General features: G+C 39.6%; 1 protein-coding gene across 10 annotated transcripts in view; it reads left to right on the top strand.

The window, feature by feature from the left end:
* Positions 1 to 12,979, top strand: part of NEDD4L (NEDD4 like E3 ubiquitin protein ligase) — a 347,299-nt gene that overhangs the window by 315,160 nt on the left and 19,160 nt on the right. For all 10 annotated transcript variants that reach the window (XM_054032687.1, XM_054032690.1, XM_054032689.1 and 7 more), the window contains 5 exons: positions 3,452 to 3,517; positions 4,732 to 4,961; positions 8,233 to 8,354; positions 9,735 to 9,805; positions 12,099 to 12,194. In XM_054032687.1, coding sequence (XP_053888662.1) covers positions 3,452 to 3,517; positions 4,732 to 4,961; positions 8,233 to 8,354; positions 9,735 to 9,805; positions 12,099 to 12,194 — 585 coding nt within the window. The remainder of the gene's footprint in view (positions 1 to 3,451; positions 3,518 to 4,731; positions 4,962 to 8,232; positions 8,355 to 9,734; positions 9,806 to 12,098; positions 12,195 to 12,979) is intronic.

The following is a 12,979-nucleotide window of genomic DNA, read 5'->3' as shown; positions in this document are numbered from 1 at the left end:
CCTTTACATCTTCCCCAACAAATTATGTTAATCTATGTATCTGACAGCTTTGTTCTTTACTATAGTTTCAACCAGTTTGCCTGGTACTGAAGTCAGGCTTACTGGTCTGTAATTGCCAGGATCACCTCTGGAGCCCTTTTTAAAAATTGGCATCACATTAGCTATTGTCCAGTCATTTGGTAAAGAAGCTGATTTAAATGATAGGTTATACACTACAGTAGTAGTTCTGCAATTTCACGTATGAGTTCCTTCAGAACTCTTGAGTGAATACCATCTGGTCCTGGTGACTTATTACTGTTTAGTTTATCAATTTGTTCCTCTAATGACACCTCAATCTGGGACCGTTCCTCAGATTTGTCACCTAAAAAGAATGGCTCAGGTTTGGGAATTTCCCTCACATCCTCAGCCGTGAAGATTGATGCAAAGGATTAATTTAGTTTCTCAGCAATGGCCTTATCATCCTTGAGTTCTCCTTTAGCTTCTCAATTGTCCAGTGGCCCCCACTGATTGTTTAGCAGGCTTCCTGCTTCTGATGTACTTTAAAAAAAAAAAATGCTATTACTTTTTGAGTCTTTGACTAGCTGTTCTTCAAATTCTTTTTTGGCCTTCCTAATTCTATTTTTACACTTCATTTGCCAGAGCTTATGCTCCTTTCTATTTTGCTCACTAGGATTTAACTTCCACTTCTTAAAGGATGCCTTCTTGTCTCTCACTGGTTCTTTTACTTTGTTGTTTAGCCAAGGTGGCACTTTTTTGGTTCTATGTTTTTTAATTTGGGGTATACATTTAAGTTGAGCCTCTATTATGGTATCTTTAAAAAGTTTCCATGCAGCTTTCAGGGATTTCACTTTTGGCACTGTACCTTTTAATTTCTGTTTAACTAACTTTCTCATTTTTGTGTAGTTCCCCTTTCTGAAATTAAATGCTACACTGCTGGGCTGCTGTGGTGTTTTCCCCACCACAGGGATGTTAAATTTAATTATATTATGGTCACTATTACCAAGTGGTCCAGCTATATTCATATCTTGGAATAAAGAATTGCCTCTCCTCTTGTGGGTTCCAGGACTAGCTGTTCCAAGAAGCAGTCATTTAAGGTGTCAAAAAACTTTATCTCTGCATCCTGTCCTGAGGTGACATGTACCCAGTCAATATGGGGATAGTTGAAATCCCCCATTATTATTGAGGTTTTTCTTATTTGTATAGTCTCTCTAATCTCCCTGAGCATTTCACAGTCTCTATCACCATCCTGGTCAGATGGTCAGTAATAATCCCTACTGCTATATTCTTATTATTAGAGCATATAATTACTATCCATAGAGATTCTGTGATACACTTGGGTTCATTTAAGATTTTTACTTCATTTGATTCTATGCTTTCTTTCACATATAGTGCCACTCCCCCACCAGCACGACCTGTTCTGTCCTTCCAATATATTTTGTACCTTGGTATTACTGTGTCCCACTGATTATCCTCATTCCACCAAGTTTCTGTGATGCCTGTTATATCAATATCCTCATTTAACATGAGGCACTCTAGTTCACCCATCTTATTATTTAGACTTCTAGCATTTCTATATAAGCACTTTTAAAAACTTGTCACTTTTTAGCTGTTTGCCATTACGTATGTAATTGACTGGGACTCTTTTTTTTTTATTTGACTGTTTCTTCTCAGATCCTACCCCTATTTTATCATCTTCTATCCTCTCCTCCTTACTAGGACATAAAGAATCTCCATTAATAGATCCTCCCCTAAGGGATCTATTGCCTCCTGGTATGGAGTTTTGGTGGGAGAGTGGAGAAAGACTGCACTGTGAAGCTAACACTTTTTTTACTGAGCTGTGTCAGAGAGGTCATGACATCCTGCTGTGGAGTTAGCTTCTACTTGATTTCATTTGGCTTTGTCATTATCTGTAGAAAAATTCCTAGAATCTCAAGAGGGGACTTGTTTAAACATTTATAAACCCAAATAAATAAATTTATTCTCAAAGATCTTGTCATTTCCCACAAAGGTGCTGTCAGATTCCAACTCTAATTATTTTCTTCCAACCTAAATTCCTTCTTATATTTTTAGCTTTTCATTTCTGTTCTAAAATTGTTCCGTGGTGTTGCTGTGGACTGTCACACAGCAAATGCGTTCTTCTCCAGAGGTGTCTGCGTTCTAGTGGTGATTCACGTGAACCCTAGATATTATACAATGTCACTTAATTCCCTTTTTGGGTGTTGTGAGCTAATTTAATTTATAAAATGCTTTAAAATACCTGGAATAAAGGAGTTATACAAGTGCATTTGATTTGTATTATTATTAACATTATTAGCAATTTTAAATTTTATAATCCTTCTTATTGGCACACATACAATCCAAAAGTTTGGTTCTTACATATAGGGCTATTAAGAGAATTTCAGGCCTGGGAATATCAAAAACTGATGGATTTCAATACCCAAACTGTATTTTACTCGATTCCCCATTTCCTACCCTTCTTCTTTCCTTCTAGCCTTTGAAGTTGCAAAAAGTTACCTTACAAAAGTACATATCTTTCAAAGCCTTGTGCTAGCAGTGAGTTCTGACCAATCTAGTCTATCATTTTGGGAACTCTCCATGCTGATATCATGCCTCTGCCTATATGGACAAAAAGCCTCATCTACCTTAATTGCCCCGCTCTCCATTCTGCACTAGCTGGAGCACAAAGAGCACCCATCACAAATATCAGTTTTGTCAGCACATAATGATGTGCTCTCAGGGCCATTTTAAGGGGGTTCGCTTTTTTTTTTTAAACAGTATTTAACTTCCGTTTACATTCTGTAAAAGGGAGATAAGAATACTTCCTTTCAAAGTCTGTTGAAGTCTTTACTAAGACACTCACTAACATCAGGAATTTCTCTGCATTGAAGAGCTTGCAATCTATTGTCCTGTACTGTTTGTACACCTCAGTTCCTCAATCTCGGTTGGGGCTTCTAGGAGCTATGACAAATAATTAAAAATAATTTAAAAGACCTTATGAGGACACCTGTGCCTTCCTAATATGACAAGTGAGCCCTGAGAATCAGTCCTGCTTTTTTCTTTTCTTACCTTTTTCCGGGTGTTCTTTCACGCTTTCTGTTGCTAGTACCAGAAAAAAGAGGATTGTGTAGTGGTTAGAGCAGAAGATTGGGATCAAATGATATGGTGCTGTGAAACACAGGGTCTCAAATTACCCATTTGTAATATGGGGATAATACCTCCTGAGGAGGGGGTTAAGTTTTAATATTCCTGAAGTGTTTTCGGATCCTCAGGTGATAGTTGTTGTGTTGGTGCGAGGGTTATTTGCAATATACATATTTAGAGCAAATTACAATTGACTAAGAAAACATGTTTTTAAACTGCTGGGTATTTTTAACTAACATTTTAGGGGTTACAGTACGTCAGATTGCATGATATATTCAATTATGCGTATTTATAATTTTCTCTCTTTCAGGCTGTTCCCTATTCCAGAGAGTTCAAACAGAAATACGATTACTTCAGGAAGAAGTTAAAGAAACCAGTGAGTAATTGTCTGTCCTGTGTTGAAGCCGATTGCCTTAGGGTAGGAAAACATCAATTGACTGCCCAAGAATGGATAAGCAGTGCTGCACTCTATTACTGTGCATTCGCCAGTTTTCCCTGCTCGTCTTACCACAGCTAGTTGAATATGAACAAATTGACTGAAGCTTTTCTGTATGGATCAAAAACGCTTTCAATCTCAACCAAAACTGATACCCAGCCCTCGAGGATCAAGTTTTCATTTAAAAATGGACAATTTAAGCAATGCGGCAAGAAAGAAGCAGCAACAACTTAATATCACCTCACAGTTGATACTAATTGGCATGTCTGAGGACAGGCTCAGATGAAAATCCAAGACTTGAATAGGCATAAGGACTGAGACTGCCCTCGCACCTCAGAGGTGGTCTGTCCAAGAGCATGGTCACAGGAAATTGGCAGAGCTGTGGGGAAGTTGGTGCTGTTGCCACTTCTGGTATATTGGGTCTGTGAACAGAGAGGACTTCAGTCATTCAACATCTTTCACCAGCACTAAAAATCACTGAATGAAAATAAGAGATGAGCACTCAATGCTAACTTGCCTGTGGTATTGATTGGCTCAATAATGACTTTAAAGCTTTGGTGGCCTTAACCAAACAGATTACAGGGGCCCTTAGGCATTCTTTTGCAATATATTGATATCTCCTTACCTTTGCATCCAAATCTGTGAGGGCTGCTTCTTTCACTGTATTAAAATGCAGCACTTCACAGGCACCAAATAGCAATTGGCTTTCTGCTGCATTAAACAATGTAATTGGCAGTAAAAATGTTTGCTTCAAGCCCATCTTAGCAGGAATACATTTTCGTGGTTCTCTCCTGTCGCTTGTCTGTTCATCCCACTTATTTTCATTCTGCTTATTCCACGCACATTCTTACGTCTCCTTTGCTTTTTTGCTATTTTTCTTCTTCTATTGATTAATTTTCCTTAATATGCAGAATAGGATGGAAACCTTTGAGCCATTACAATGGAGCTGTCCCAGACTTATACCTGAAGTTAGTTGAAAATTTCTAGACACAATAGCAGGCTACCATCTTGTAGGTGAAGCTCTGGAAAACAGGGTGCTGGAGAAACCTTTGATTACTTAGCTGGGTTACTCATTGCTCTATGCTGTCATCTTAATACTGCCAGCAATGGCGTGTATGCTATGCATTCAGACCGACTTTTCTTCTTTCATGTAGGCTGATATACCAAACAGATTTGAGATGAAACTACACAGAAACAATATTTTTGAGGAATCCTATAGAAGAATCATGTCTGTGAAGAGATCTGATGTACTAAAAGCCAGACTCTGGATTGAATTTGAGTCAGAAAAAGGACTTGACTATGGAGGCGTGGCTAGAGAATGGTTCTTCCTGTTGTCTAAGGAGATGTTTAATCCTTATTATGGTCTCTTTGAATATTCAGCAACGTAAGTGTCCATTAAAATATTTCCATTGTAAGTGATCTAGATTAGTATTTGGATAGAGAAAAAAAGTTATGTAGTAGACCCCTTAGATTTTCCTTCAGGATGTACTTTTAAGTTCTTTAACCAAGACCAGTGTAAAATGTATCTCTATACTGTGGTTTGTTACTTATTCGATGTTCAGGAAACCTTCTGAAATGAAACTGCTGCTGTGATCTATTTAGCAACTTCCATTGTTTTGTAAATATTCCACATTGTTTTGCAAGGCAATGTACTGTATGCATTTGTGCGACTAGCAGTAGTGAAAGGAATGGTGCAAGAAAGGGGGCTCTTTTTATGCCACTCCCAATACGGTGCATGGTTGTTGCTGATTTAAAGTTCTGGGGTTTGAGTTGAAATTCAGCTCTCATGGGCCAGTTTAAACTAACGACCCTTTACACAACTCTGGCACTATAAATGGGCCTTAAAGTGGGAGTGAATTACATTTACATTCATTGTAAGGCCTGTTTATGTTGTCAGAGCAGTGCAAATGAGAAGCTGTCCCTTGTGCTCAAAGTGCCTTTGTGTAATGTAATGTTATGTACTTAACTATGAATATAGTGGTTAAAGATTGATTTGTTTATTGCAGGCAGTGCTTTCTGTGTTTGGTGTCAATATCGAGTTCACTACTTTTTTCCAATAGAAGTGTTGAGTAGGCTGTAAAGGAGATGAACTGTATAAACAAAAAATTCCTTATTCTGTGCTTCAGCTTCTCTTTTCTTTTTAAACAATTGCACAACTTGCAAAGTAACCTTCTATTTTTGTGTATACAGAAGCACAAGGTTGTAAAATATATGACTAGTTCAAAGTGTTTGTGCTTTACTGAATTTTGCTGCAGAAACATTTTTGCCTTTGAAAAGGTCCTTTTCATTCATTGGCTATATGCAACAATGCATGAATATTTTAAACTAAAACTATTTAAGTTTTAGATTCAATTTGGCAGAAAAATAAGTGACAAGAAATCCCACTGAAGTGAGAATTGTCATTAAAAATAGGAATAAGAAATCATTACAGGTGACATTTTTAACCTATGCTGCTAGAGAGCTTATTTTTCCCCCCTAATAGTGTGGTAATAAAATGAATTTAGAATTCATGCTGGGAAATACTCATATTTCCAAAGTATCACTTACCTATTAGTGTAGTTATTCAGTCCCCCATTGCTGTGTGGATCACATTACGTTTAACTCTTGCAAGATGTATTCAGTCTGAAGAATATACACAAGATAGCACCTATCCATGGTTTTGTGGGTTTTTTAATAAATCCGTTGTCATATTAACACAATGACTTTATAGCAAATTTGGCAAATACTGCATGCTTAGATCTAGTTCTCTCCCAGGCTTAATCATTAGAATCTGTATTGTTCAGAGGCGGAATGCTGGCTGTGACTCAGGTGCTAGGGCGGGGGGAGATGGGGACTGACTGAGGATCTCTTGCATTTCCACCTTCTTTTAAATTTCCCTCTCCTGTCGCTTGATTTTTTTAAAGGCTTCTCCTCACAGGAACTTTTTCTTTGATGAAGGAGAACTATGCAAGGCTCTTTTCCGTGCCAGTCAGGATATGTCTACACTGCAGTGTAAGCCCAGAGTTTGTGGGACTCGAATCAGTTGACCCATGTTAGGGAACCTTGGGCTTGAACATCTACCCTGTATCTTAACCCTATGTTAAGATTTTTCTCACCCATGCTTGAACCTAGGGCTGTGAGATCCACACTGCAGTGCACAGACCTGAGTCAAAGTAACCATATCCCAGAATCCCTACTCTTCTCTCCCCCCTGCACTGAAATGTAGCTGCTATAGCCCTAGAACTGTGGTGCACTGTGGGAAATCTTTGCTGCTCAACATGCAGGAAGCAGCTTGCTTTGCAAAAGACTTGATCGATTTGCAAAACCAGGAGGCTCTCTGATAATGTGCTTGCAGATCGGTGATCAGAAGACCTGGTGGTGTCTGCAAAGGGGGTCAGCGTCTGTTTTCAATAGTGTGGATTTCAGATTGTTCGGGAAGAGAGGACTAAGGAAATTGTCCCATGGAATTGAGATGCTGCCAGCTGACTGCTGGGACCCAAGTCAAGCGGGGCTGCATCTACACTGCAAAGCAATAGAGCTCAGACCCAGGGTCCTGGGACCATGGGTCCACACCCTGGGTTAGCATAATAGTAGTGTAGACACAAGGGGGGTTAGGCTTGAGCCCAGGCTTAAGCATGCTCTTACATTGCGGTGTAAACATACTCTCAGTGCTGTTCAATGTGCCTGCAAGAGGACACGCCTAGAGATAGTCATCTTAAGTGCTCTCTGGGTGAAAACCTGCTTCTGTTGAAGACAATGGGACTTTTGCCATTAACTTCAATAGAGCCAGGCTTTGACCCTGTCTTCTCCAAGGGCCTGGTGTAATATTTTTTTTATTTTTGTCAGCCGGAGAGTTCAGGACTCACATTGTGAACAGTCACATGGCAAATGTCATTCAGTGGGTTTATTGTAGCAATCTATTATTTTCTGTTCATGCTTCATCATTTTACAGCTCTCCTCTTGTTCGTCCTTGTGCCCTTCTTTTCCCCCAGCATACAAACTGGGTGAAAGAATATTCCCCCTTCATTCTAGAGCTTGCTGTGGTGACCAATGGCCCATCTCTGTTAAGCTTTTTTTTTAAACAATTAGACATTTATATGAATAAGAATAGTATTGGCTGTTGGGTTTAGCGACAGGAATGATAAAATTACAGCAGCAGCAATCCTTGTGCTTCGTGGCATGAGCCGATCAGCCACTCGGGTCATGTCTTAGACTGTAAACTCTTCAGAACAAGGACTATATCCATTTCTGTGTGTGTACATGTCTCAGTTTGATCATCTAGTGAAGGCTATAGAGGTATTAAATATTTAATAAAAATAGCATTTTTCCTATGGTAAAGTGGTGCATGGTGGAGAATAGGGTGTAATGCCTTTCTCACCTATCCTGCACTGGCCACACCTGGAGACAGGTACCACACAAGTGGCAATATCAGTCATGTCTGGTATGGTGATTCTTACATTCCCAACAAAACAGTTTTGACTCCCTCAAAGTTCTGTAAGATACAGCAGCTAAGGCACACAAAGACAAATTAAAATACTGAGCTACTTGATTGCAGAAGTAGAAAATAGATGACCCAAAGTCAAATTACTTATTAACGTATCTGATGTCAACTACTTGATTATTTAAACAGGTTTTTTTTTCTCTTCCAAAAAAAAAAAAAAAAAAAAAAAAAAAAGGGACAACTATACCCTTCAGATTAATCCCAATTCAGGTCTTTGTAATGAAGATCATCTGTCCTATTTCACGTTTATTGGACGAGTTGCTGGCCTGGCAGTGTTTCATGGGAAGCTATTAGATGGTGAGTTTAAATAATAATAATAAATGTTGTTATGGCATGTGTAATTTTTACTGACTTTTATTCCTGTGAGCCCTTCCTGAGCCAGCATTGCTAAAGAAGAGTGAGCTGCATTCTGTTCCTGTTTGTGCATCACCTACAGAATTGCTTCCTATGTTTAAATCAGCCATAGCTGAAGGCAGTGAGGTTGCATAAGTGTCAGTGAGGATATAATTTGATCTGTAGAATCTTTATTACTGGTGTGGGGTGAGAGAGAAATATTCCAGGTTAACCTTGGGATTCTGAAATAAGCATGCAGTTACAAAGATGTCTCTTTCTAAACGGAGTCCATTTTATCTGGAGTCCCTAAGGCACAATAAATCATGCAACCTCACAATGTCATTTTTATAGTCACTTTGCAGAGCAGAATGGCACCTCGTAAATTGGGAGCTCAACCCTTGCACCTAAATTCTCCAGACTTTTACATCTCTTTTACATTGTAACTCCATTGATAGTTACACTGCCATAAATCTGTTGCCATGGAGTGGAGAACTGGTCCTTCTGTGCTTACAGAAAAGATGAGAAAGTTGTGTTAACTTAAGCACAATTGTATCTGCATTAACAGAGGGGAATTTCTTTGCCATTGGCAAGCTAAAGCAATATGACGCTGTTTTAAACCTGAACAAATCTATTCTATGCCTTGACCTATGGTGGGTAGAGCAGAATAATGGAGGTTACACACTCTTTCCTCCACTGCCTGGATGATTTTATCTTTTAACAAATTTAATAATTGGAATTGCTTCAAGCTACATCATAGCCTTGAGGCAATCTATAATCCTAAAATAAGGGTTTTCTGTGCAGCTGCTGTGGCTGGAGTACTAGTGCTATTTCTGCTCATTTTCTCCCAAGGACTCTGTAAAAGAATGACAATGGATGTGGATGCTGGGTGGATTGTGTGTGGAAGGCAGGGGATAGTGATCAGTTTTAATGACAACAGTAACACAGGACACTTCCTAGGGACTGTTAGAACGAGTGGCTGTGGTTAATAAACGGCCCCTTGGCTTCACTTCAGGATGTCATTTCTCTCTTAGCAGATTGTTAATCCCCAAGAAATGCCCTATGCTTGTACTGTTACTACTCGAATATATTACACTACAATGACTGCTGATTATAATTTTTTGTTTTACACTTGCTAATCTGACATCAATGTGATATATTTTTCTTTTCTAATTCTCTCTGTCTTCTTTCCTTGGGCCATTGAAAGGTGTGAAAGAGTGATGGTTTTAGCAGTGTTATTATTTGCTTAGTCAGCCCTTTTTGTCTCGGAGTGCTAGCAGAACAAAAAAATACAGTTTAAAATTAAATCTATTTACTTGTGCCTCTTGGGTTTTTTTTTTTTTTTAGGCTTCTTCATCAGGCCTTTTTATAAGATGATGCTAGGGAAACAAATAACGCTGAAAGACATGGAGTCAGTGGTAAGTGAACACTTAAAAATTATTAGTGTTAAGAGAGACAAGGTAGGTGAGGAAATATCTGTTATTGGATCAACTTCTGTTGGTGAAAGAGACAAGCTTTTGCACTCCACAGAGCTCTTCTTCAGGTCTGGCTCTTTGAGCTCAAAAGTTCTGTCTCTTTCACCAACAGCAACTGGTCCAATAAAAAATATTACCTCACCTACCTTGTCGCTCTCATATTCTGGGGCCAAAACAGCTACAACAACACTGCAAATAACTTCTTAGTGTTGTCAGTTACATGAGTTTCTTCTCTGGGGAAATTATAAAAGCTAATACTTCTAATAAACTACATGGTGACAAACACAAGTTAGAGCAGTGAGAACTTGGGGAACATGTCTTATTTTTTAGTAGAGGTACTTTTGTGTCTGCCAAGATAGTGATTTTAGGGGTAATGCAATTAAAATTATGGAGAAAAATAGGTCAGTTAGAAAAACAACTTGAGGTGCTTTTTTGTTTTCTTAATTATGCTGTAGACTTTCTGCTTTTTCCTTTTCCTTCCCAAACTAAGCAGAACAATGGGCAGGCGATATAGACCCACAGAAAAGTAAGGCTGAAAGGGACCTTGAGAGGCCATCAAGTCCAGTCCCCTGTGATAAGCCCAGATCAAATAAACCTAGACCAGCCCTGACAGATTTTAGTCCCACCTGTTCAGAAAAACCTCCAGTAATGGGGATTCCACAGCCACCTTTGGCAGCCTGTTCTACAGCTTAACTCTGGTCCCCAACCTTTTTCGTCTGGTGGGTGCCAGATGATGAGCCACGGAGGACCGTGGCGGCGGACAAGCATCCGCCAAAATGCGATTTTCGTCGGCATTTCAGTGGCGACGCCTCTGGATGATGGTGCTTGTTGGCGGCATTTCGGCAGATGCTCGTCCGCCAGCCAGTACACGGGCATATTTAGACGCCCCGGCAGGCGCCATGGCGCCTGCGGGCACCGCATTGGGGACCCCTGGCTTAACTACTCTTATAGTTAGAAAGATTTTCCTAATATCTCATCTATATCTCCCTTGGTTTAGATTAAGCCCATTACTACTGGACCTATCTTCAGTAGACATGGAGGGTAATTGGTCACCATCCTCTTAACATTTTTGAAGACTGTTAACAGGTCTCTCCTCACTTGTCTTTTTTCAAAATGAAACATGCTCATTTTTTGTTGTCCTTTCCTCATCGGTCATGTTTCCTAAGCAGTTTTATCATTTTTGTTGCTCTTTTCTGGGCTCTAGGCAGTTTATCCCCATCTTTCATAAAGAGTGGCACCAGGAATTGGACACAATACTCTAGCTGAGGTCTAACCCCAGTGATGACTAGAGCAGGACAATTACATCTGTGACTTACATTATTACTGAGGGAATTCTGTGCCAAAAAAATAAAAATTCTGCAAAATTTTGCATAATGTCAATAAATGTGTGGAGGATCTAGCATGGCAGTGGGGAGCACAAGCCGCAGAGGTGGGAGATCACTCTGCAAGGCCCCCCCCTGCCCCCCTCCCCCGGTCTCCCCCGACACAGACTCAGGGGTGAGGCTGCACCAGACCTTGACAAAGCGCAATGGCTGGGCCTGTCCCAGAAACACCCCAAGGCCCTGCCCCTCCACACCAGGTGCACCAAAATAGTAAGTGAGAGGGACAGAGTCTCACTCTATTCGGACCTGATTCTTAGTTAATAAACTTTTCACTTACTTTTTTTTGCTTCTTGTAATTGGAAACCTTAATTTTTGATCACCTTTGCTGGTGTCGTTTTCACTATTTGTTGTTTTGTTTTTCTCTCCTGTTGGCTCACTGTTTAATTGTAAATCTAATAGAAGTTGAAGACATGAGCCATCCAGGGAAATAGTGGGAATCTGGTAGTTGGTGGATTTTTTTCAACTCAATAAAGCAACTTAATAAGTTGGTAACAACTTTGCCTTGGAATGAAACGATACTACTGGGCTATTACAGACCATTTTAATTTGATTTATTTTTGTATAAGTAACACAGTCATGAGTGTGAACATAGAAAATATAGTATTCAGGAATAATGTAAATTAATAATGCAAACTATCTGATTTCCACTTTATTATAGCTGTACCAAAATGAAAAGGAAGACTGTACAATCAGATAAGAAATGTGAGAGATTGCAATCCATTTTAATTATTTCTAGAGCTCTAATTTCAGATTATTGGTTTTTATATTTGTAGAATATAGCATGTAATGGCAAGTAAACAATAATGTACGCATTTTCAAAGAGTGCTTACTTGTAATCTGTTCTGTTACTACAGGATAGTGAATATTATAACTCTTTGAAATGGATCCTGGAAAATGACCCTACGGAGCTGGATCTCATGTTTTGCATAGATGAGGAAAACTTTGGACAGGTATGTATCGGTTACTAAAAAAGAAAACAAAGATTTCAAACTTATCTTTCCTTCTTCTTTACTTGTCACTTACTGACAAACATTCACTAATGCTGGGCAGTATTTGTGGTTTGGGAACTTAATCCGAACTTTCAAGTGTTAATGGTCAGTACTGCCAACTGCCATGCAGGGCTCAGATCCTGGATTCCTTTCTCCCAGCGGTCAGCTAAGACTATGGGAAAGTTCCATAAGTAAGTCTGTTCAGGCCCAGTGGCCAGGAGGTCACTAAATAACAATCCTCTCAGCAAGGTGAACTACAAACAGTATGGGAAGCAGTGGTGTGCGCAAGCTTCCCCAACACTGTGCTAGAAAAGTTCCTCAGCTTTTGATCTGGAGGGACCACCTCCCGGGTGAGAGAGTAGGTGTCTTCATGCCCGATGCAGACTTTGGCCTCTGCGATCAGACTGCCAGTTAAGGTGCCAAGTGAAGATGGGGTTTGGGTTTTTTTTGTTTGTTTTTACTATATAGACACCACTGTAAATGAACTAGATCAAAAACAACCAGCTTATTAATGGGGGAGCTGGTAGCAAATGCTATTTTTACGTTGCCTAACACTCTCCATTATAAAAGATTCTTGTGACATTTTTTGTGGAAGCTCTTTCACTGCCTCTGTTTGCAGCAGGCCTTTGATATTTGCAGGGGGACCCACCCTGAGGCTACCAAGGTGCCTTTTCTTTGTCCCATGAAATTCTGTTAAGCCTTTGCTGAGAAACTGTTAAAAATCATGGGGGGAGGGATAGCTCAGT

Source organism: Malaclemys terrapin, chromosome 6 (assembly GCF_027887155.1).
Source record: "Malaclemys terrapin pileata isolate rMalTer1 chromosome 6, rMalTer1.hap1, whole genome shotgun sequence".
Classification (NCBI taxonomy): Eukaryota; Metazoa; Chordata; order Testudines; family Emydidae; genus Malaclemys; species Malaclemys terrapin.
This window is presented reverse-complemented; position numbering and strand designations above follow the sequence as displayed.